The following is a 20,403-nucleotide window of genomic DNA, read 5'->3' as shown; positions in this document are numbered from 1 at the left end:
CCAAAGCATGTTTGAATTTGCCATGTTATTGGACAGAGGCTGTGAGAGGGGGCTTCTTGGGCTCCCTGCCGAGCAAGAGGCCACCCTCGCTCCCCGAGCAACTTGCTTGGACGGGCCTCCTCTCACAGCTTCCTACAATTTTTCCCGTCCCCTTCTCGGGGATCCAAATTTCACTATAGAATAACATATGTTGGGACTTAAGAGAAAGAAGGTTAGAACAAAACAGATTCCAAATAATCAATTGATTGATCACAGTAAAATGGTCATTGATTACAAGTATATCATCTAAATATTATACATTCAAAATTTGAACCAAATATTCTCTGTTCCGGATTGTGAATTAAAATTGAAGACTTGAGACTCCTTTATAGCAGGAATACTTCATGTATGTGTATGCATTCAAGAACCAACCAATCCCTTGTGGCGAGCATAGAAAACAACTAGTAGAAAGAGAAAAGAACAACATAATCCGGTGACAATGACCACCTGCCAACCCAGATGGGAAAAGATCATTTAATTTTTTGATAGAATTTCGTCCAGAAACCTAAAGCCAAATTTACCGAGCAGAAACGGCTTACATACCCATTTAAACATGTAGCCATGGTCATTATTCCAAGTATACGGGATATTCATGCCAAATATTCCAGCCACCAAAGAATACAAGGATAAACAAACAGTTCCAGCACTTAGAAACAGCTCCAACTGCAGCCATTAGGCAGAAGAAGATAATTCAAATGTATGAAAAATACAAATGTTCCAGGACTTAGCAATATCACCCAGAAAACAAAACACAAAAGAGAAAAGAACATTCATAATAAGTGATACGCAACACATGGAAGATCGAAGCACCTGAATCAGCTGATTTCGATGATTGTCAAGCTGCAGAATGCACAAAGTGTTTACTTAGATCACATAACATTAATAGACGGCCAATGGCATGGAAGACAAATTTGAAGCTTTTTAGTCGATCGGTTACCTGAATATTAATGTAATCTTCCGTATCATCAATATATTCTCGCAGCTACAGAAGTTCACATAAGCAATTAGAGAAGTATGAAACCTAACATAAAGAATGTGAAATACATCTTATGGAACTTCAAAAGATTTTAGCTACTTTTTCGAAACCAAACACATAGCAGGAGTCGATTTTAAGTTGACATAAAAGAATCATGCATGAGGAAGAATAAACAGGACAGATCATGAAAGGTGCCTATTTCAACTGATCATTAGGCACGTGTGTCCAAAAGGGTTATTCCATTCTAAAAATGGTATACCAAAAGCATATTTGAAATTGTGTTCGAAAAATAAAGCTTTTTAAGTAAAAAATAAAAAATAAAAAAAAAATCTTTTTGGCAAAAGCTTCATCTTTTAAGTTTTTTGTAAAAATGCGTTTTAGTCATTTTTAAAGTAAAAAAGTCAAAGAAATACACATGTCAACTTTTGTTTGACACAACTTTTTAGGTATTAAGAGTACTTTTGAAGCTTTCCAACGCAATCTCAAACAGGATTTAAGCAATCAATACTTATTGCACACTAAGCAATAATACTTAAATAAACTCACAACCGGACAAAGCCCATTTCTTGAATTACCTAAAATAATCACCCGAAAAAGCACATACCGTGGTTAATTTGTTCAGTGTGCCATCAATCTGCATAAAGTAAGCCTGCAAAACATATCACTGCCCAATTGACACTTCATTTCAAATAGAGCATGAAAAATGAGAAGTAAATCAACATTATAACCTCCAGTATCATTTCAAGCTCCTCAACATCATTCTCATCTCCGCGAACTGTGGCCATGCTTCCTCTACTTGCTCTGGATATCTTTGAGCCAATGGTAGGGGAGGCAGGAAACCAATTGGCAGCACCTGCGCCACTAACTGGTGAAGATGAACCATCCAACTTTCTTGACAAGTAAAGGTCAGCCATATCATCGTCATCATCAAGTAGTTGTTCAAGTTCGTCTCTAACCTGCAATTAGTGATGAGAAGTGGATAACTCATTGCCTATTATGAGGAAAGCAAAGGGAAATGAGACACACATTCTCTTTCACTGTAACCTAGTCAAGTAGATTATTCTAAGATCCACACAACAAATACAGAGTGTACTGGTCCATATGTTTTCCCACTGGTTAACACCTATATGTGACATGCCCTATGCCTAAGAGGTTTGATGTTGTTTGATGCTGTTTATGGAAATCATTTTCCTAAATGTATATAATGGAAAGAATCTACTTTAACTTAGATGGTGCATAAATTGAAAAAAAAAAATTGGTTTTTTTGCTCTGAATCTTTCTGATCCTATCAATTCCTCTGTATGCCCACTTATGCAAACAATCTAAAGCCATATATAGCTAAGTGAAATAAAATTCTAAAGCTTAATTAACAAAGTTTGTCAAATCTATAAAATGCTAATTTCAGATCATTTTGCCAATGGAATATGGTAAAACAGCAACTTCTCTTCTGCTTCTTAAGCTTCAGTTTTTTCAGATTTCTTACACTGCATGTATAATTATTAAATACTGATTCAGAATCAAGCCAATGAAAAATAAATACAACTTAGTTGGGTTTAGCATAAATAAAAAATTTCAAGGGTCAAAATCCTCCATGACTGGTAATTGACTTATTATATATGTTAACATTATTTTCATAAATACTAATTAATAATGCCTATATGTAATATGTTTGGACATAAATTTATCAAAATAGAATTGTGCAAGTACCAAATAGCATACATTGAAAAACAGATATTTCTTTTTCAACAAGTACAGAAAACCAGAGAATAAAAACTCTCTTTCAACTTAAAAAAGAAATATTAACAATGTTTCTTACATAAAAGGTCCATTATCCATACTATACAATTTATTAACAAAATAAAATCACTAACAAGAAGGGCAAATTTTCTCTTTGGAAAGCAGATGTACAACTCATCTCACATAACCGAAAAAAAGTCCGTACCTTTTGAACCCGAGCAGTCAACCTCGTCATTGCACTCTTCAATTTACGAACCCTGTCCAAGTTACGGCTACTAATCTGTACAGTATAATAATAATTTAGAAAAAAGTTACAGTGAAGATAACTCGATCTGTAGAATAAGAGAGACAGAGAGAGAGAGAGAGAGATTTTAGCATATACAGAAGCAAAATATATGAGAATGAGAATAGCAAAAAGGAAAGGATAACTCTCGCGTTTCTCTTCTGTGGAAGTTATGAAGTATGAAAAGAGAGCCGTAAATAGCCTTGTGATAATAGAAAAAGAAGAGGAAAGTGAAGTAGTCACCTTGGAGGTGAGCTCATCTAATGCAGGATAAGCGGCAGTCTCTAATTCCATTGTACGCGCAGCAAGAAAACTACAAATAGCTTCCAAAGCTACCTCCAGCGCCCGGAATTCAAATGGAGACTCTACATTTCATATATAATCTACATCTTTCAGATGTCAACAAATAAATCCATGAAAATGATAAGAAAATAAACAAAAATTGCAAAAACACCAATTTTATTTGTATTAACTATCTCATATATATATACCATCTTCTTCTTCTTCTGCCTCAACGTCGTTCTGCCCGCCTTGAGCTTGGCAAATGGCATTTAAAGGAGGCAATCGCCTTTGAAGCTCCTCAACAACAGGGACAACATTTTCATCCGTCGGATCCCGAAGCAGTACCTATATATATAATATTCCACAACACAAATGGCAATCAGATATCATCCGCAAACGAAGCTCAAACCCAATTAAAACTACCATTAATTTTGTTTCTAGCTAGCTACCTCTTCAGCAGTGATAATTGCCTTGATATGCTGGACACCCAAGAATTCAAAACATCAGAAAGCGTAGAATATAATATTGTCAAAGCAAAAAGATGGAGAAATTAAAGACCTCCAAGTTGAGAACAATGGCCTTGTCACGGCCGAGGATGGCGGAGGGGTAGGACAACAAGGGGTCAAGAATCCGGAGGTCGCGCGCGTGGATGTGAACGCGGTGCATGATGTCGTACTTGTCCACGTCCACCACCTTCCCTTTCCCTGCGCCGTCCATCATTATCCAGCTCCGAGCCACCGTCATGCTCTTCTTCTTCCCCAACACCACCGCACCCGGGTCCGCCGCCACCACATGCCCCTCCCTACCCATCTCCCCTCTCACGCACGCACGCGCGCACACTCCCCACCAATTCTTCAGTTCAAAGTTGAAACTCTCTTCCACTTCCTCCTAATTAAGAGAGTTTCTCGCATATTATATGATTATGGACGTGTCACGTGTGTTCCATGATGAAACTATTTAACGGAGAAAGAAAGACAGTCGAGGGTTGACTTTTTTATTATTATTATTTGTGTATTAAAAATCCAAGTGGGCGTTACAAAAATGAAATTAATTAGGTATAGTGATGAGACAGATTATATTTTGTTTGATGACGTCTACTTGCAACTAAAAGTGGGTGATCCTCATGTGTAGTTTGTGGTCAAATTCATTCGGATATGCTGAGATTCGGATTTGGATACTTTCATTTTAAATGGAAAGTTCAACATTTGCCATGTCATTAAATGGTGCTAAACATTAAACTCTCTTTTTAGACAAATGCGTGGCTTCTTTGACTATTTTAAAGATGGCAGAACCTTTCGGTGGTTAAAGAAAGTGACGAATCAGTCCTATAGCAATCAATAATGGGTGATTCAACCACTACAAATTAACTAAAAGAATGATCAGTCAATTTTTTGACCTGTTTTGAAAGTGGTTGAACCACCTTAATTAACAGCTTAAGAGCAACGAACTAAACTAGCTAACATGTAGTGAAAATACAGCGATATAATCACCTCCAAATTAAATAGCTGAAAGGAACCGTGGTCATGATAGAAATAAAGAGAGTAATTCTAGATGGCCTACTTGTGTCCCACTAAGAATGATGTGGTTATTAAAATAACTATTTGATCAAAATTTAATAATGATTAATCACAAGCTTAATGGTGATTTTAATAGCCACATCATTCTTAGTAGGCCATCAAAAATTACTCAGATAAAGATCGGTATCTAAAAAGAGAAAGAATTTTAGGGTTTAATACCCTTTAATGACTAATTTATTTTAGACTAGCTGTTCATATTTTAGGTTTTAACACCCTTTAGGATTACTTAATTATTTATTTGTCTAGGCAATGTTAAAACAATTCAAAAACATCCTTGGTTGTTGTGAGCCGAGTTCCTAGAAAAAATGATAATTTATATGCTGACTCGTATGCATGTCCCTTGGACTTTGGAGTCAAATATTGTTGTTGAGCTTCACCAGATAGACATGCTTGTGACATTTGATCAGGTTTTAACCTGGGGAGAGAATTCTCAGGTAAGCCTCGTTAATGGGCTTTATAAGATCGAGTAACATCTGGTCATCTATTTGCTTGGGAAGATAATATGTATTAAGAGTAATATACTACTCAACATATATTGAATTAAGTTCAATAAAAAATATATATAAGTTATTATGGTCATATATAACTGATCCACATTAATTTTTTGTCTTTTTTTTTAATGACACGTACATCTTTTCAAAAATTTAAATAATACAATATTATGTATACCCTTTTTTTTTTTATTGTTCACCTTCTATTTAGTGTAAATATATATATATATTTTTTTTTTTACATGCCTGCATAGAAGGAAAAAAAATGGAGGAAAATTCGAACTAGTAACCTCCACTTTACTAGACGTAGTCTCCGGCTTATTGAGCTATCGCTTGGAGACCTCAACTTCATTGATTAGCATTGAATTATTAATCACATACTCTTAATCATTTCACTAATTATGAACGGCTATTTTAGTTTGTAAGAAAAATATAATAAAAAGGATAATAACCCAAGCATTCTTCATATGTAAAATGACAAAATAGCTTTTCCTTTTTTGAATATATATATATTTGAGTAACTATAGGTATAAATAATATGAAGGATCTATTGTAAAGAGGAAATTTGAATTTTGATTATTTTTGTGTCACGTTCATATTTTTTTGCTCCAGAGTTGAAGTACAGTACATGAGCAGGAAAGATGAGTTGTGAGGCAAGCATTTTGATTCGATCACATTCACTCTTGTTATCCAGCAACATAGAAAATTAGGTGCATGGGATGCCAACTAGCTACCACAATAATCAAACAAATCAACTCTCATCTTCATTTTAAATAATTAAGGAGATTAAAGTGCAAAGCAAAGATGATCCCATGCCACCTTACCTAATCCATACAAACAGCTTCTCAAATAAAAATAAATTAATAAAACCCACCTTGCCTATAGCCCCTCTTGGCTCTTACATTCTTTTATTCACCATTTAGCAAATGAGACTCTTTCTTACTTCTTTATATGTTATATTCAGTGCCCACTTGTCGTTTCTCCTGATCCTCTTTCTTGGTATTGTGTGAAAAAAAAATTCAGTAGAGTCCCACATCGGCCATGGAATCGAAGCAGAGCATGCTTTTGAGAATCACGAGTCTTCTTCCAGCATGCAATTGCCTGACTTTGAGTCCCGCTTTTGAGCCTCTCTCTCGAAAAAAAAAAAAAAAAAAATCAGTGCCCACTTAACCATCTCAAGTAGTTAGCAAGGCTGACTTCTAGCCCATGGTCGCATTCTCTTTTTCTTTTTCTTTTAATAAGTAACCCCTCTCACTTTCTTTTCTTCATTACACGGCAAAAGAGACGTTTTTAGTTCTTTAGTAGATTTTTTTAATTAATTAGTTGCCTAATTAACTATCCTAATTAGTTAGCAGTTTAACCTTTGGGGCAAGGCCGCAAGGGCAATTTGGAACAACTTGCCTTTATAAGTAATTCTGCGAAAATTAAATTTTTATAGAAATGTTATTTAAGTATTTCCTACGCACATATTTCTTGTGCACAACTCTCATTCCTCATGTAATTTTGAATTTATTTAATATGACATCAGCAATCCAAGTGAGAATTGTGCAGAAAAACACAACAAAGAACTCTCAAAACATATCTATAGCAGAGGAGCTTAATGCAAATCATTGTAATCACAGAGATTGATTTCATATTTTCACTAAATTTTTTGCATTAAAAATCCTATGCCCACATGCAAATAATGTTACAAATTATTCCATTAAACTAAGGAAACATATCATTTGAGATAAGTTCTTGTAATTAAATGACTCAGTTTATTTGTAATTCATGTTTTGATCCATTCACTAACATAATCCTATTTCAAAAATGGGCCTGCACTTATTCTAGCCCATCGATCTAGGCTATGCATATAGTTCATCCTGGCATAGAATTGGGATTGTTACATATTTACATATTTGATGTACCATTTGAATCGTATAAAATTCAACAGTTAATACACATACATCTTTCATCCGTACCGTTGGTTTGATGAACAACTATCATTGATGATGCTTAGCATTAAAGGAGAAATAAAACAACTATTCTGATTACACGAAAAATAATAAGAAAATGACAGAAAATAAATACAAAAAAACAAGCCTCATAATCAAGCGTGGGAATCACCTATTGCTGGTAAAAACAACTACAAACCTTTTCTCTTGAAAGCTATATACAGTTATTCCTTTTCGTATAACTAAAGAAAAAAACAAAAACTCTATAAAGTGGCCCTCTTGATCAGCCCTGCACTGCCAGGGCCTGCAAGTGATCTATAAAAACCTGCAAGCTCAGATCATCGGTGAAAATAATATCTGAGCCATGCGTGTATGTTGAATTGTGAGTAACAGATGGGTTCAACTTGGCTAGAAGAAACCTTGCCTGACTGCCATGCTGATCACATTTTATAATCTTGGGTGCCGGAATTCTTTCAGCTACAAGCAGCTCCGCATCCAGCTCTGGAGCTTCCAACAGCTTTCTTAGATTCTCATGGTTTGGGTCCTTGTCATAACCAAGCTTCCTCCACCGAGCAATCTTGGACCCATAATGAATAACCACATGGAAATAAGAATCAAAGAGCAAAATAACATCAGGAGAAATGGAGCGAACGTCTAAGAGAACTGGAATAGGTGGCCCATCGAAGGAATATTCGAGAAGTGTAGGCTGGATCATGATCAGCGAACCCACCACCCCCTCACGGTTCAGCATCAGCCGGAAGAAAGCAGTTTCATCAGGAGTACTGTTAAATACATCAATAAACTGGGACCTCCTTAAGTAGTACATGAACTGTGGATAAAGTGAGAAGTTAGATGAAAGGCGGAAGGATGAAGGATCTTCCTGGACATAGTCTCCAAACTTAGAAGCAAAACGGACCAGCCCGTCATCCAGCCATCTGATAACATCTCGAGCTTGACACTTTTCTGCCCGGTCTATAGCAAGTCTTGCCATCACTGACGCTGCTGCTTCTTGATCAAACCCAGCAGCAATTTCTGGTGATTGGCTTCCAACCCATCTTCTTGCAGCAGTTGTAACTCTTTTCCGGATTCCCATGTTCCCATGTCGATATCGTGTTATGAACTGTATGGAGAATGCAGATCCAGGTTGGACCTTCTGCTCATCACTCACTTGGAAGAAAAAAGCAAAGCATGTTTTACTACTGAGTGTACCCAACTTCCACATATAGGTACCACCCTCCCCAATCTCATTGTTACTCACTAAATTGTTCTTTCTCTGGAGAGATATACATGGCCCAAGGGCTCCACAGATTTTTACATCCTTTGTGGTCACTATCTCAATAGTTGCATCAAAATACATCTTCAAGTTTCCCTCCTCATCACGATTAAAAATATGCCTCAAACATTTTCTAAATTGACTTGACTCGAATGAGTCTCCTAGCATCATGAATCCACCCGAGCTCTCAACAGGGCCTTTTAGCTCTGCAGCTCCAACTTGATCAAGAGAAAAAGCAAACACATCAAGAACAATAGATGCATCAGATAATCTCTGTGATACTCGCTTGTAGAAGCTGCTAGATTTATTATAGTAAGGTGCTTGACCATTAACAAGATCCCGATGATTTCTGATGGCATTCCTAAGATCAGTGTCTACAACAATCCCCGGGCCTCGAGTTGCAGGTCCAGATGTGAAGACCATGATTCGGGAGCCTGTATTTACTAAGCATCCTTCTAGAAGTCCAACTGCAGCTAATATTGCAGTTCCTGTGCACCTTAGAGGGCGATGCCCAGGCATGGCCCGCACTGATGAATGGATCTCTTCCATTGTAGTAGTAATATTGAACTCACATTCGGATACTGGTAGCAAAAAACCCTGCTTTTGGATAACTGGTGCCTTTCCAAGATACTGTTGCTTTGTGTGAGTAACACCCAGAAACTGTTGGGTCTAAGGGTTCAAAGAAAGGAAGAAAAATAATTAAATTTCAGCAAATACATGATGGAGTAAACACCAACAGAGTTATGATGCACTCAGGAAGCAAACATGTACCTTTGCATGCATGAAAAGGGCCACACTCTAACTACCTTTATCTCTAGAAGAAGCAAAGCACGAGTATAATGGTGCAATGAATAATACGAGAAATGCCTTGTCTAGCTTTCAAGTCTTAAAGAACAAGGAGACTAGGGTATCGAAGAAAATTAGGCATACATCAGATTTTCAGAAACACTAAAAAATTCAGAAGACATTGAGCCTTACCCTGTCACACAACCAGCAAAAGAACCTCCTCTGCATATCGGAATACTATTCATACACCACCATCGCCGAATAAATTAATCGGAGGCTATAAAACAATTTTGCATCAATCCCAGAACTGGAATGACATGTTACTTCCGGAAAACATTCGCAAGCGTATTCATCACTCATAAATGAAGTACCCAAAAAAAAGGGCCAACACAAACATTTTGCATTTCAATTTGTATATAATTTTTATCTACGACGACGACGCAAAAGAGCGCGCAAAAAGTTGAATTTTCAAAGCGAAGTACCTGCTCCGAAGAAAGCTCGCGATCGCCGTGAAACAACACAACCCTCGAACATTCCGAGAATCCAAGATCATGGACACAAACCATCGAGTCAAAGGTGATCAAACCCACCAACGCGTTCTCCGGCAACTGCTCCACCACGAGCAGCAACTCATTCTTCAGCGCCCGGAGCTCCTCCTCGGCCGTAGAGGCGTCCACGACGAACACAAACGCCGGTCCCACCCCTCGCAAATCACCACCCAAAGATGACAACGACGACGAAGAAAACGACGCCATCGACGCCAACGACGTCGAAGACAACCCGTTTGCCCAATTATGCTTGGAATTCAAACTTGGACCACCCGGATTCCCACGCGGGCTCTGGATTTTCCGGCCCGGCGCGTACTCCACAGTGCTGTATGTCGGAAAAAGCTCGGCGGGGAGGTTAGTCTCGCCGATGCCGGAGTAGGAGCGAGGAAATGGGTTCTTGGCGTAGCAGAAGGGGCAGTACCAGGTGCGAGAGGAGTAGTCGACCCGGGCGTAGGGGTTCAAAACGGCGGCGCATTGGGAGCAGAGAAGAGGGTCGTACGTGAGGATTGGGAGCTCGGAGGACTGCATCAATGGCGTGCACATGACGCTGAGAGGGACGATTAAGGCTGAACATTCGGGTTTGGATGCCGGCCATGAATTCCAGGACCAGCGGAGGCCTTCGATGGCTTCCAATTCGATGAAATCCATGGTGAGGGAAACCCTAACCCTAACCCTAATATGGAGATGGGGAAAAGTGATGTTTAATTATTGATTTATTTGATGAATGTCTGTAAAGGAGGATCATTTTATTTTCTTGCTGTGAAGGAAAGGAAAAGAATGGGAGAGAAAGTGGAAAGTGTGTGGGAGAAATGGGAAGCAAGGGGAGTGAGAGGGCCTGTTTGGTTCCCTGTAAACGGAGGGAAAATGGAAAATCTGTGAATTGGGTTTAGGGTTTGATTTGGCTTATGTTGATTCCTCCGCTAATGTGTGAGAAATTGTTTGTTGCCAAAATCATTAACCAATTTATTATGTAATTTTTTTGTTAAGAAAATAATTAATCTCAAATTGAATGATTTAAATTGATTAAAACTGACCAAATTAGTACTCGCAAATTTAATTAATCTCAAATCAGTTATTTAATTAGCACTCATAAAAAAATTAGAAAAAAAAAAAAAAAAAATCAAAGTGGCTAACTATTATTACTATGTCATCCGTTATATTGCAGTGGTATAACACTCAACTAAAAATAATATTATTCATTAAAAAAAAAAAACAGACTAATTTCTTTTGAGTTGAGTTAAAGAAAACTCTTCTGTCTATAAAATTTTCATGTTACTTGAATATTTAAATACGTGAGAAGCATATAATTCATGTAGTTCCCACCTGCAAAGAGACATGTAACAATCTTATGAATGAAATTTCTGTCATAAAAATATAATTTGCCTCTCGTATGGTAGACAATTTATGAATGAGAATCTCTACTATTAAGTCCATCATGATAATACTCATTTTGCAGTTTCTAATTACTATGTGACACATCATTAATTTAAGCAAAATGCAAAAAATAAAAGTAAGAACAATCAAACCAAATCAAGAAAAAAAAAATAAAAAATTGTAACTTGAAAGACATGGGTCTGGCCGAACCCACGCCATGGGTCTCGCCATACCCATGAACTCACGTCATGGGTTTAGTGGGCAGTGAACGCCTCAAAACTCGTTTCTAATGTCCTAAAACTCATTTTTAATACCTCAAAATCCGTTTTTAATGCCCGAAAGCCCGTTTCTAATAGCTCAAAACTCATTAAAAATCTAGTGTATTTTAGTATAACTTATTTTTGTGCACTTTTTCTATTTTTGCTTATATATCGGTTATTAATTGAAAGCTGTGATAAAAGGTTTTCTCTTTATGTATTTCCTCCTACCATCAATTTTGGAGGAAATTTTTGTCCTCAATGCTTTGCCTAGCTTCTAAATAACTACTTTTTGAAATTTTATGTCGCAACGGCTAGCAGAGTTCCATGTTCCTCTCTCTCCTCCGCAGTGCGACCTCTCTCACTCACCTTCATCAAATCCACGCTCAAATTCTCGTCCATGGCCTCCCCCTGCAAAACCAGCTGCTCGCCAAGCTTGTTGACCTCAATTTCATTGACTATGCTCGCTTTGTGTTTGACCAAACCCTTTCCCCGACTGATTTCTCTTGGAACACCTTGATCAGGAGCTACACACTCCAAGGTTCTCCGCTAGAGTCCTTGTTTCTCTATCTCAAAATGCGTCGAGAAGGCGTCAGACCCAGCAATTTCACTTACCCATTTGTCCTTAAGGCCTGTTCGACCCTTGTGTCGATCGCTCTCGGTGAACAAATACATGCCCATGTTTTTAGATTAGGCTTTCGATCCGATCTCTTCGTGAACAATTCATTGGTTGATATGTATTCGAAGTGTTCCCATCTTGATTATGCACGGAATGTGTGGGATGAAATGTTGGAGAGGGATGAGGTTTCTTGGAATTCGATTATTTCTGGGTATGTCTACTGGGGAGAGGTTGAAAAGGCAAGGGAGTTGTTTGAAGAAATGCCGCTCAGAAGGAATGAGGTTTGTTGGACTGCAATGATAAATGGGTATGGGAAAGAAGGGAATTTGGCGGAGATGCTGGGCTTGTTTCGTGACATGCTTGTCTCGGCTGATGAAGCTGAACCCAACTCGGCAACAATGGTCTGCCTTCTCTCTGCATGTTCAAGTCTTGCTAATTTTGAAGTTGGAAGATGGATTTCTACGTTCATGGATGTTAATGCCATTCCTCTGAACATTTTCTTGTCTACTGCTCTTATAGACATGTACTCAAAATGTGGAGATGTGGAGAAGGCTCGAAGAATCTTTGACCAAATGTCTCGCAAGAATTTGGCATCTTGGAATGCCATTATCACTGGGTATGTGCAGCATGGTTTAATGGAAGAGGCAATTCAATTATATCATTGCATGCAAGCAGAGTTAGTGAAACCAGACGAGATCACAATGGTGAATGTGTTGTCTGCTTGTGCTGGCTTAGGGGCGCTTAAACTTGGGCGAGATATTCATCTCAATTTGGATAGAAATGGTTTAGGCCCAAATGTGTTTCTTGCCACTTCCCTTGTTGAGATGTACTCAAAATGTGGTAAAATTGATGATGCTTGCTTGGTTTTTGTTAAGACGAAGGAAAAAGATGTTCCCTTGTTCAATGCCATGATACAAGGACTTGTTTACCATGGCAATGGAAAAGACTCGTTAGCCGTCTCAAAACAGATGCTGAGGTTTGGGATCCAACCCAATGAGGTCACATTTATAGGAATCTTATCAGCTTGTAATCACTCAAGATTAGTTGAAGAGGGAAGACTTCAATTTTCAAATTTGATTAACAAATATGGCTTGAGGCCTAATATTGAGCATTATGCTTGCATGGTGGATCTCCTTGGGCGAGCCGGACATTTAGATGAAGCATACAAATTAATTCAAAACATGGCTGTCCCACCTGATTCAATAATTTGGGGTTCTTTGTTGAGTGCTTGCCAGATCCATCGAAATCTTGAACTGGCAGATAGAATTGGAGAAATTATAACTGGCATCACAAGATCCTAATTCGGGCTTGTGCATCTTGTTATCAAATATTTATGCTTCTGAGGGAAGATGGAGAGATGTTACTAGACTGAGAAGAATAGTCAAGGAAAAAAGGATTCATAAGCCCTCTGGGTATTGTTGGATTGAGGTAGGTGATACTGTTCACAAATTCAATGTTGAAGATACAGCTCATCTAAAATATCAGGAAATACATGATACCCATCAGATTCTGGTGAATCATTTGAAGTTGGACGGTTATTTGCCGAATTGCGATTTTTCTTCAAGGACCATTGATTGTTTCTAGCCTTTTAAGTTCTGACTATGAAATTGTTTGAAAGTTCCACTTGATTTTTTGTTCAGAGTTGGATCAGCTAGCACCTCAAAGTTGATGGGGACACAACTCTGCCAAGATAGGTGCTCCAGTTGAAATTGGGAATCTCATGCAGCAACAGTGTGCAATAGAAATTCATACACATTCATGTTTATGGTGGGATTGATCCTTATAACTGTTGCAGGTGCACCAGCGGTAGCATCTATCAAGCGTGACAATTCATAAATTTGCATCGAAGCATTGAATTTCTGGAGTGTCTATGCAACTTTGGCAGTCTCCAGTTAATGGATTGTATGTCGCTACAAGTGCAATTAAGCTCTTTGGCTGCATGGAAATCTCATCCTCCAATCCTCCTCTTCTTTGAGCACCTTCTATGTTGTAACAAGATGTTCAACTCTTCTTTTAAAGGATGGTGACAAAGTCAGTCTTAGGCTACATTTGGGATTGTGATTTTGCAAAAATAATCTGCGTTTTTAAAAGATATCGCAAAGCGTAAAGCGTTTGGCACTGCAATTTAAAAAGTACTTAATTTAAAAAATAAAAAAATAAAAATAAAAATCTGCAATTTCTATAAACAGGTTAGGAGGTACTTATTTAAAAAAGTGTGAATTTAAATCAAAATCACGACTTCGCATAACAAATATTTGATCAAAAATACTTTTAACATGAATTACCAAATGCTTTTGCAATTTTAAAAAGTAGCAATTTCAAAAACGTAATTTTTAAAATCGCACTTATTAAAACCGCAATCTCAAAATACTTTAGTCAGATGATGAATATGGGTTATAGGCCTAACCGCCTAAGGTATAACTTGAATCTGTCTTTTAAGGATACAACTTAAAACCAGGGGATCAGGATACCACTGGTGTATATGTATGTATATATACCATATATATGTATATGGTATAAATTGAATGTGCATACTCATTGTTCGAAAAAATAAAAACATCACTTGACATGTCATGTTATACATACAATAACCATAAACATGACTCGTGTACATTATTAGCCCGCCGATGGACCACTTCTGGCCTTAATTCAATTCAGGCAAATTTTAAACATAAATCTTAAAATCATTACAAATTTAATAGTTAAGAGTTTAATCAAATTAGTATTTAACTGTTTTAGGGTTTTTGGAGCGATCATTAGCTAGGTCTTTAACAATTAGTGTCAAAAAAGGTATTACGACATGGATTCGAGTCTCATGGATCGAATGGGCGATTTATAGACGTGATTAAAATATCTTGATATTTTATATGTGCATAGTATTAACGATTGGTATTAGAATGTTAGGATTTTAAGATTTAAGAATCTAATCAAATTAGTATGCTACAATCATAATGTTTTTGCAGCAATGATTAGGCGCTAAACATAAAACATATTCAATGACAAGAAAGAATGTTTATTGTTACCAGAGCTGAAGGCATAGTAAAGAAGGATCGAAATTCCTCTGCGAGGCTTTGGAGTCGGAAGCCCAGTGTTATCAATTCCGAGCATATATTCACGAATATCGCACGGTTTGGTTCTCTCCGGCTTTTGCAGTTACTAACTTTACGAGAGCGCTGGAGATAGGAGACTATTTCTCACGAGGCCCACTATGTTTGGTATTTCCTACGGAGAGCTCTTCCTCTTGATCGGTGCCACCGCTGCTCTCGTCGGTAGTTTCTCTCTCTTTCTCTTTGTGGGTGTGTTGCATTTTGGTTTTAGTGAGTTTTAGTTCAAAATTTGGTTTGAGTGTTCCATTTTTCCCGTTTCGATTTCCTCAATGCTTTTCTGGGTTTATCAAAGTTGTGGGGTTCGGTGATGGGGTCTTGGCTTTACGAGAGAGCTCTTGGAAACCAAAAATTGAAATAGGTTTTGGTTTTTGTGGGGTTATAGGCCCAAAGGATCTTCCAATTATTGCTAGAACTGCGGGACGGTTAGCGGGTCGAGCAATCGGTTACGTTCAATTAGCTCGTGGGCAATTCGAGAATGTTATGCAGCAGTCTCAAGCTCGCCAGGTGATTTCTTTTAATTCCTCCTCTTGTTTCTAAGAATAAAGATAAACTAACTATATTGATGAGAAAGCTTTGTTCTTTGAGCTAAGATATGGTAAAAGGGAATAAACAAAATTGTCACTTTCGTCTTTTGAGAATGAGGATGAGTGGTTGTGGCAGGAAGTAAAATGCTGCATTGAGGTTAAATGTATTTTAGTCTTAACTCGTCTTGGGTTTGATGGGTTTTAGGTAGTTTTTTTTTTTACCTGTTTGGATGCCCCATGGAAATGACAATGTTGAATTGTGTTTTCTTCATTGCGTGAAGCATGTGTGTTTTTTTTTTTTTTTTTTTTTCAACGGAATACAAAATGAGTTTTTATGTTATGACGAGGATAGTCTTTAGGATATCATAACATTGAAGGTTCTTTATTACTTTCTATCTTGTGGTACGTTTGATCTTATTTAGGGATTGCATATATGCTCTGTAATGCTATCAAAGGGAAAGATGGAATTACCATTTTCTTCTGGTATCCAATTGTACTATATGCTTGGTTTAAAGTATCATGTTCGCTATCCCTTCTTGTATGCCTAATGGTGTCCAAGGATGATGAGAGAGGGAGCAAGAGAGAGAGAGAGGAGCACTCCTTTGTTAGTGTGAGGAGTGCTAAGGAGAAGATCCTTTGCTAATATAGTGAACAGTAATTATAGGCGAGGCCGTACGACACATGTACATAAGGTGGCAGATATGATACGGACATGTATCCACATCATTGTCCTCTTGTTGAGATACATGCTCCAAATCTTGTTTCATCTTTGTCCCTAGGGCTCAGGGCCTTGTTTTTTAGCTTTGTCTAGGCATCGTCCTTGCTATTGGTAGCCTCATTAGGCATGTTTGCCATTGTTGTAACTATAACATCCCATAAAATTAGTCCCACATTGGGAAGATGAATTGTCAACATTGAGTGGGGAGATTATAAAAGTGCTCATTAGTACTAAGTCTCACATGGATTCCTTAATAGGTGAGATTGAACTTTATAAGTAATTTTAGGGAACTCCAATTGCAACTGGACTAATCATTTTGGAGTGATAGCATAGATGTGGTTAGCATGTTCCTTGGGTTGCTACAATATTGGCATTCTTCTCATGGAATTAGCCCCTGAGCTGACTTTCCTTTTTGGCTACTAAACCAGTGTTCTGAGTGCCCCCAAGTAAGACATGTAATGTGTATGATGTGGCACATATGTTCATGTAGCGCCCTATGGAATGTGCCCAAGTTGAGGGTATTAATGCACTGTAAACTTATTTCTGAATAGGTGGATATTATTTTTCTTTAGCATAGTAAAGTAAAGAGCATGCATTAATACCCAAATGAAGACAAGAAAGAGCCTCTTTTGCAAATTTATCCAAAAGATAAATAATTAGTACCTTTTATTTGATGGTGGTAGCAAAAACATATGACTGGTTGAGACAATAGATAGTTTTGGTAATCTTATAGCAACAAAATCTACAGAGGGTTTTTCAATTTAAATTGTGTTTTTTGTACTAACTTTTAGGTTCACAAAGAACTTCAAGACACAATGGCACAACTAGAGGCTATTCGTCATGAAATTCGAAGTATCTCTCTCATTAATCCTGGTCCTTTGACTCGAAGGCTGATGGACAATCCTGAAAATCCTGCTCCTAACACAAATTCTGGTATTCTCAGCCTAAAAGTTATTCCACTACCTCTGTGAGTTTTACCCCCCTCTGTTAACTTGTTTCATATATATGTGTGTGTATTTTGGCTGAGGCAGGCAACAGTTCAACTGAGAAGTGTGAAGAAGAGCAGAAGCCAACAAATGCTGTGATGAAGGTTTTTGAACTCTGCCAATTTTATTTCTTATTTATTTTGGATGATTTTAATTCCTTTTTATTATGTTTCTCAGGATTTTAGTTCCAAAACCTTAGGTCCAGTTGATTTGCATAGCCAAGCAACTGCTTATGCCAGATTGGTTGAATCTGAAGCCATAAAGACTGGTTCATTGGAGAGCTTTACAGAAAAAGAGAACCTTAATGATGAAGCTAGTCTCTTCACCATCCTCCCAGTTTCAGCTGAAAGCACTGGGATGCTACCAGAAAGAAAGGGTAATAGTTTTCCCTATTTATCGGTAGTTATTCTTGTTCATCTCTATCTTTCACTTTTACTTGTTTATTTTTAAAAAATTTATGTCAGTTCTGCCATTAGTTCTTTGTCCCAATCCAAGCTCTGTACAAAGCAGTCTGGAGTGAAAAAATCCCTTTCCATATTAAATAAGAAAATTAAAACACTTGTGCTAATGTTTTTTAGCAGCAGCTTTCCTGTTATTCAGTGAACACTTCAACCTGTTGTCCTGTGCCTCCTGAGATCCTCAATCTATGGTCCTGTGCCAGTTATTTTTGCTATTGGCGACGCTTTAAAATTTGAGTTTCATGAATGAAGAAATAGGCCAAGATCTTTGTGTTGACTTTTCTAGGAATCAGTGCACTGGTTTAGTTATTAAGTATAATTAAAGAGCTTTATGTCTTCAATTTTTTAAATCTAAATCAGCATTATTTGCAGCTCCTCATCCATCCTGTGTTCTTTTCCTAAAAAACATAATAATTAAATATAGAAAATTAAAACATTTGGAAGAGTCCAAAAATTTGTTGGTGAAGGCTTAAGTTTGATGGCTGTAACAAAGAGGAATAAGGATTGTAATTGGAAAACCTTCAATCTGGCACATATTTTTAAAGGTTATATGGTTTGAAATGGCGGGCAAGAAATTCGTATAAATGATTTATTGAGATTTTTTTTCCCATTATGTAGCAAGCATACTTAGTTGTTTGACTCCCATTTTCATCTCATAATTTGATATACAGACAATTTGCAAATTACTTAGGAAAATGCATCTCATTATGTGTATATCTTGTATCTTTTTGTTATCAAGTTAACCAATAGTCTGTGTACTTGGGGTGCCTTACGCTTTTAATGATATCTTGATTATTTATCAACAAAAATTTAACCAATAGTCTTGGTTAACTGATTAGTAGTTGGAATTTTTGATTAGTGGCCTAAAGAGAGGTTCCTTCATTTGTTAAGCTTACGACTTTCAGTTTTCTTTTTGTTAAAATGTTAAGTAAAATAAAATATGAGAGAAAGTGGAAGCATAATTTGAGAAGAAAAGAAAGAGAAGGATTTGAGGTGATTCAACCTTAAAGGTTTACGTCCACTGTTATAATGCTCAATAGGGTAAGTTGTTATTGTATTGACTCGAATGAAATTGTGTTACATTGAAGTGTATTTGTAGAGTACAATGAGTAGGTGATGTGTGCTAAGAAATGTAATGAGATCCTGGCGATAAATATGGAAGACAATTCTTTGGCTTTTAACACTTCTCATCCATACAGTTTAAAGAAAACCGTTTGTCAGTGTGCACATATACTATGGTTTTAAATATAGTTCCATATGTGACAAAGGTTTTCACCATTTTGTTTCCTTCTTATTTATCAAAAAGAAAATTCATTTCTTTCTCTGTGTCAATTGATGCTGCTGTTAGGTTTTTTATTACATTTTCTGCAGACACTATCATTTCTTCATTTGACAATTGTAATCTACCTGAGTAAAGTTGGCATGTGTATTTTGTAAAATATTGGACATTTGTGCTTTGCATTTTTGGGGTAAACTATCATCTGTTAAAGAAATACTGATAACATATGCTCCAAATATGATTGTGCATTTATTGGCTTTTTATCTTCAATGATATCTTAATTTTCTTTTCCACTTTGGATTGTTATTATTGTTGTTGTTGTTGTTGGTAGTTTTTAGTCAAAATAACACGTCTAGAAAAATTCATGAATCTTTTCCTGGAAACGCTTTAACATTTAGCATATTAGTCTCTGCATGTTTAAGAATTTCTATGTATAAACAGTTCTGGCTTTTTCTCAAGAGAATTTGCAAGAAGTTTCTGTTTATGCATGTCAAATACTTATACTCCAATAATTAACCCTGTGGATGTGGTGGCAGGAAGTGCAAAAGGAGCAGATATTGTTTTGGAAGCAGTAGTTGAAGCAGATGTAGCTCGTAATGCAAAAGATTTCTTTTCACAGCCCCAAAATCAAATACAGTGAATAGATAGTTAGTTGTTCCTTTAGATCTCCTGATAAAAGCTCTAGTGACTGCATTATTCATGTTTCAGAATTTCTAGTGAATTATCTATATGAGCATGTATATTTTGTTGTTAATACTTACAAAGATGTATTATTGGAGACCCTTACTATGCAAGTTTTGCTAGCTGTCACTGGCTCTAATGAGAAAGTTGCTCTTACATTGTTTCTATATACCTTATGCAAGTCATTGGTGTTGTTAATGCATCTTAGTATCAGCACCTGCATGCGTAGGACTGGAGCCAGGTATAGAAGAAATGAGAATTAGGTTTACATAAGAGACAATATGAAGGCTGATAGGAGTAGAAGGATCGGGAAGCCCAATCCAAGTACCAGAGCTTAAGAGATAAAGGATAAAGCTTAAGGTTACGTTTAGTACGCAGAATGATTATTTTTATTAAGAAAATGAGTAGTTTTTATTAAAAATTGAAGAATGTTGAATGAAATAAATAGTCATTTCCTCATGCACAATAGAAATG

At 37.0% G+C, this 20,403-nt stretch overlaps 4 protein-coding genes across 4 annotated transcripts; 2 read left to right on the top strand and 2 right to left on the bottom strand.

Annotated features, from left to right (window-relative positions):
• Positions 1-273: 273 nt before the first annotated feature.
• Positions 274-4,127, bottom strand: LOC132179174 (magnesium transporter MRS2-I-like). The gene is made up of 11 exons (XM_059591829.1): positions 3,876-4,127; positions 3,767-3,796; positions 3,527-3,662; positions 3,279-3,400; positions 2,958-3,032; positions 1,744-1,971; positions 1,620-1,664; positions 977-1,021; positions 850-879; positions 583-702; positions 274-486 (listed from the first exon to the last, which is right to left on the bottom strand). The coding sequence occupies exons 1-11, from the start codon at positions 4,125-4,127 to the stop codon at positions 400-402; spliced, it is 1,170 nt and encodes a 389-aa protein (XP_059447812.1). The 3' UTR covers positions 274-399.
• A 3,182-nt stretch (positions 4,128-7,309) lies between these two features.
• LOC132179382 (protein transport protein SEC23 G) lies at positions 7,310-10,823 on the bottom strand. Its single transcript, XM_059592100.1, has 2 exons — positions 9,861-10,823; positions 7,310-9,261 (listed from the first exon to the last, which is right to left on the bottom strand). The coding sequence occupies exons 1-2, from the start codon at positions 10,572-10,574 to the stop codon at positions 7,603-7,605; spliced, it is 2,373 nt and encodes a 790-aa protein (XP_059448083.1). The 5' UTR covers positions 10,575-10,823; the 3' UTR covers positions 7,310-7,602.
• Positions 10,824-11,884: 1,061 nt separating this feature from the next.
• Positions 11,885-13,477, top strand: LOC132178253 (pentatricopeptide repeat-containing protein At1g08070, chloroplastic-like). The gene has a single exon (XM_059590703.1). The coding sequence runs from the start codon at positions 11,885-11,887 to the stop codon at positions 13,475-13,477; it is 1,593 nt and encodes a 530-aa protein (XP_059446686.1).
• A 1,714-nt stretch (positions 13,478-15,191) lies between these two features.
• Positions 15,192-20,098, top strand: LOC132178730 (uncharacterized). The gene is made up of 6 exons (XM_059591247.1): positions 15,192-15,445; positions 15,666-15,787; positions 17,317-17,458; positions 17,557-17,615; positions 17,689-17,887; positions 19,785-20,098. The coding sequence occupies exons 1-6, from the start codon at positions 15,385-15,387 to the stop codon at positions 19,886-19,888; spliced, it is 687 nt and encodes a 228-aa protein (XP_059447230.1). The 5' UTR covers positions 15,192-15,384; the 3' UTR covers positions 19,889-20,098.
• The last annotated feature ends 305 nt before the right edge of the window (positions 20,099-20,403 follow it).

This window comes from Corylus avellana, chromosome ca4, assembly GCF_901000735.1.
Source record: "Corylus avellana chromosome ca4, CavTom2PMs-1.0".
NCBI classification, from domain to species: domain Eukaryota; kingdom Viridiplantae; phylum Streptophyta; class Magnoliopsida; order Fagales; family Betulaceae; genus Corylus; species Corylus avellana.
The sequence above is the reverse complement of the archived record's forward strand: the minus strand, read 5'-3'. Positions and strand labels throughout refer to the sequence as shown.

What these genes read in the sequence shown, in the direction of transcription:
- LOC132179382 (XM_059592100.1), bottom strand. Translation starts at nt 10,574, where the DNA reads ATGGATTTCATCGAATTGGAAGCCATCGAAGGCCTCCGCTGGTCCTGG. An exon ending in GCGAGCTTTCTTCGGAGCAG is followed by an intron (nt 9,262 to 9,860) that starts GTACTTCGCTTT and finishes TTGAACCCTTAG; the next exon opens with ACCCAACAGTTTCTGGGTGT.
- LOC132178253 (XM_059590703.1), top strand. Translation starts at nt 11,885, where the DNA reads ATGTTCCTCTCTCTCCTCCGCAGTGCGACCTCTCTCACTCACCTTCAT.
- LOC132178730 (XM_059591247.1), top strand. Translation starts at nt 15,385, where the DNA reads ATGTTTGGTATTTCCTACGGAGAGCTCTTCCTCTTGATCGGTGCCACC. An exon ending in TGCCACCGCTGCTCTCGTCG is followed by an intron (nt 15,446 to 15,665) that starts GTAGTTTCTCTC and finishes GTGGGGTTATAG; the next exon opens with GCCCAAAGGATCTTCCAATT. An exon ending in AGCAGTCTCAAGCTCGCCAG is followed by an intron (nt 15,788 to 17,316) that starts GTGATTTCTTTT and finishes ACTAACTTTTAG; the next exon opens with GTTCACAAAGAACTTCAAGA.
- LOC132179174 (XM_059591829.1), bottom strand. Translation starts at nt 4,127, where the DNA reads ATGGGTAGGGAGGGGCATGTGGTGGCGGCGGACCCGGGTGCGGTGGTG. An exon ending in GGCAGAAGAAGAAGAAGATG is followed by an intron (nt 3,401 to 3,526) that starts GTATATATATAT and finishes TATGAAATGTAG; the next exon opens with AGTCTCCATTTGAATTCCGG. An exon ending in AGCTTGAAATGATACTGGAG is followed by an intron (nt 1,665 to 1,743) that starts GTTATAATGTTG and finishes TATGTTTTGCAG; the next exon opens with GCTTACTTTATGCAGATTGA.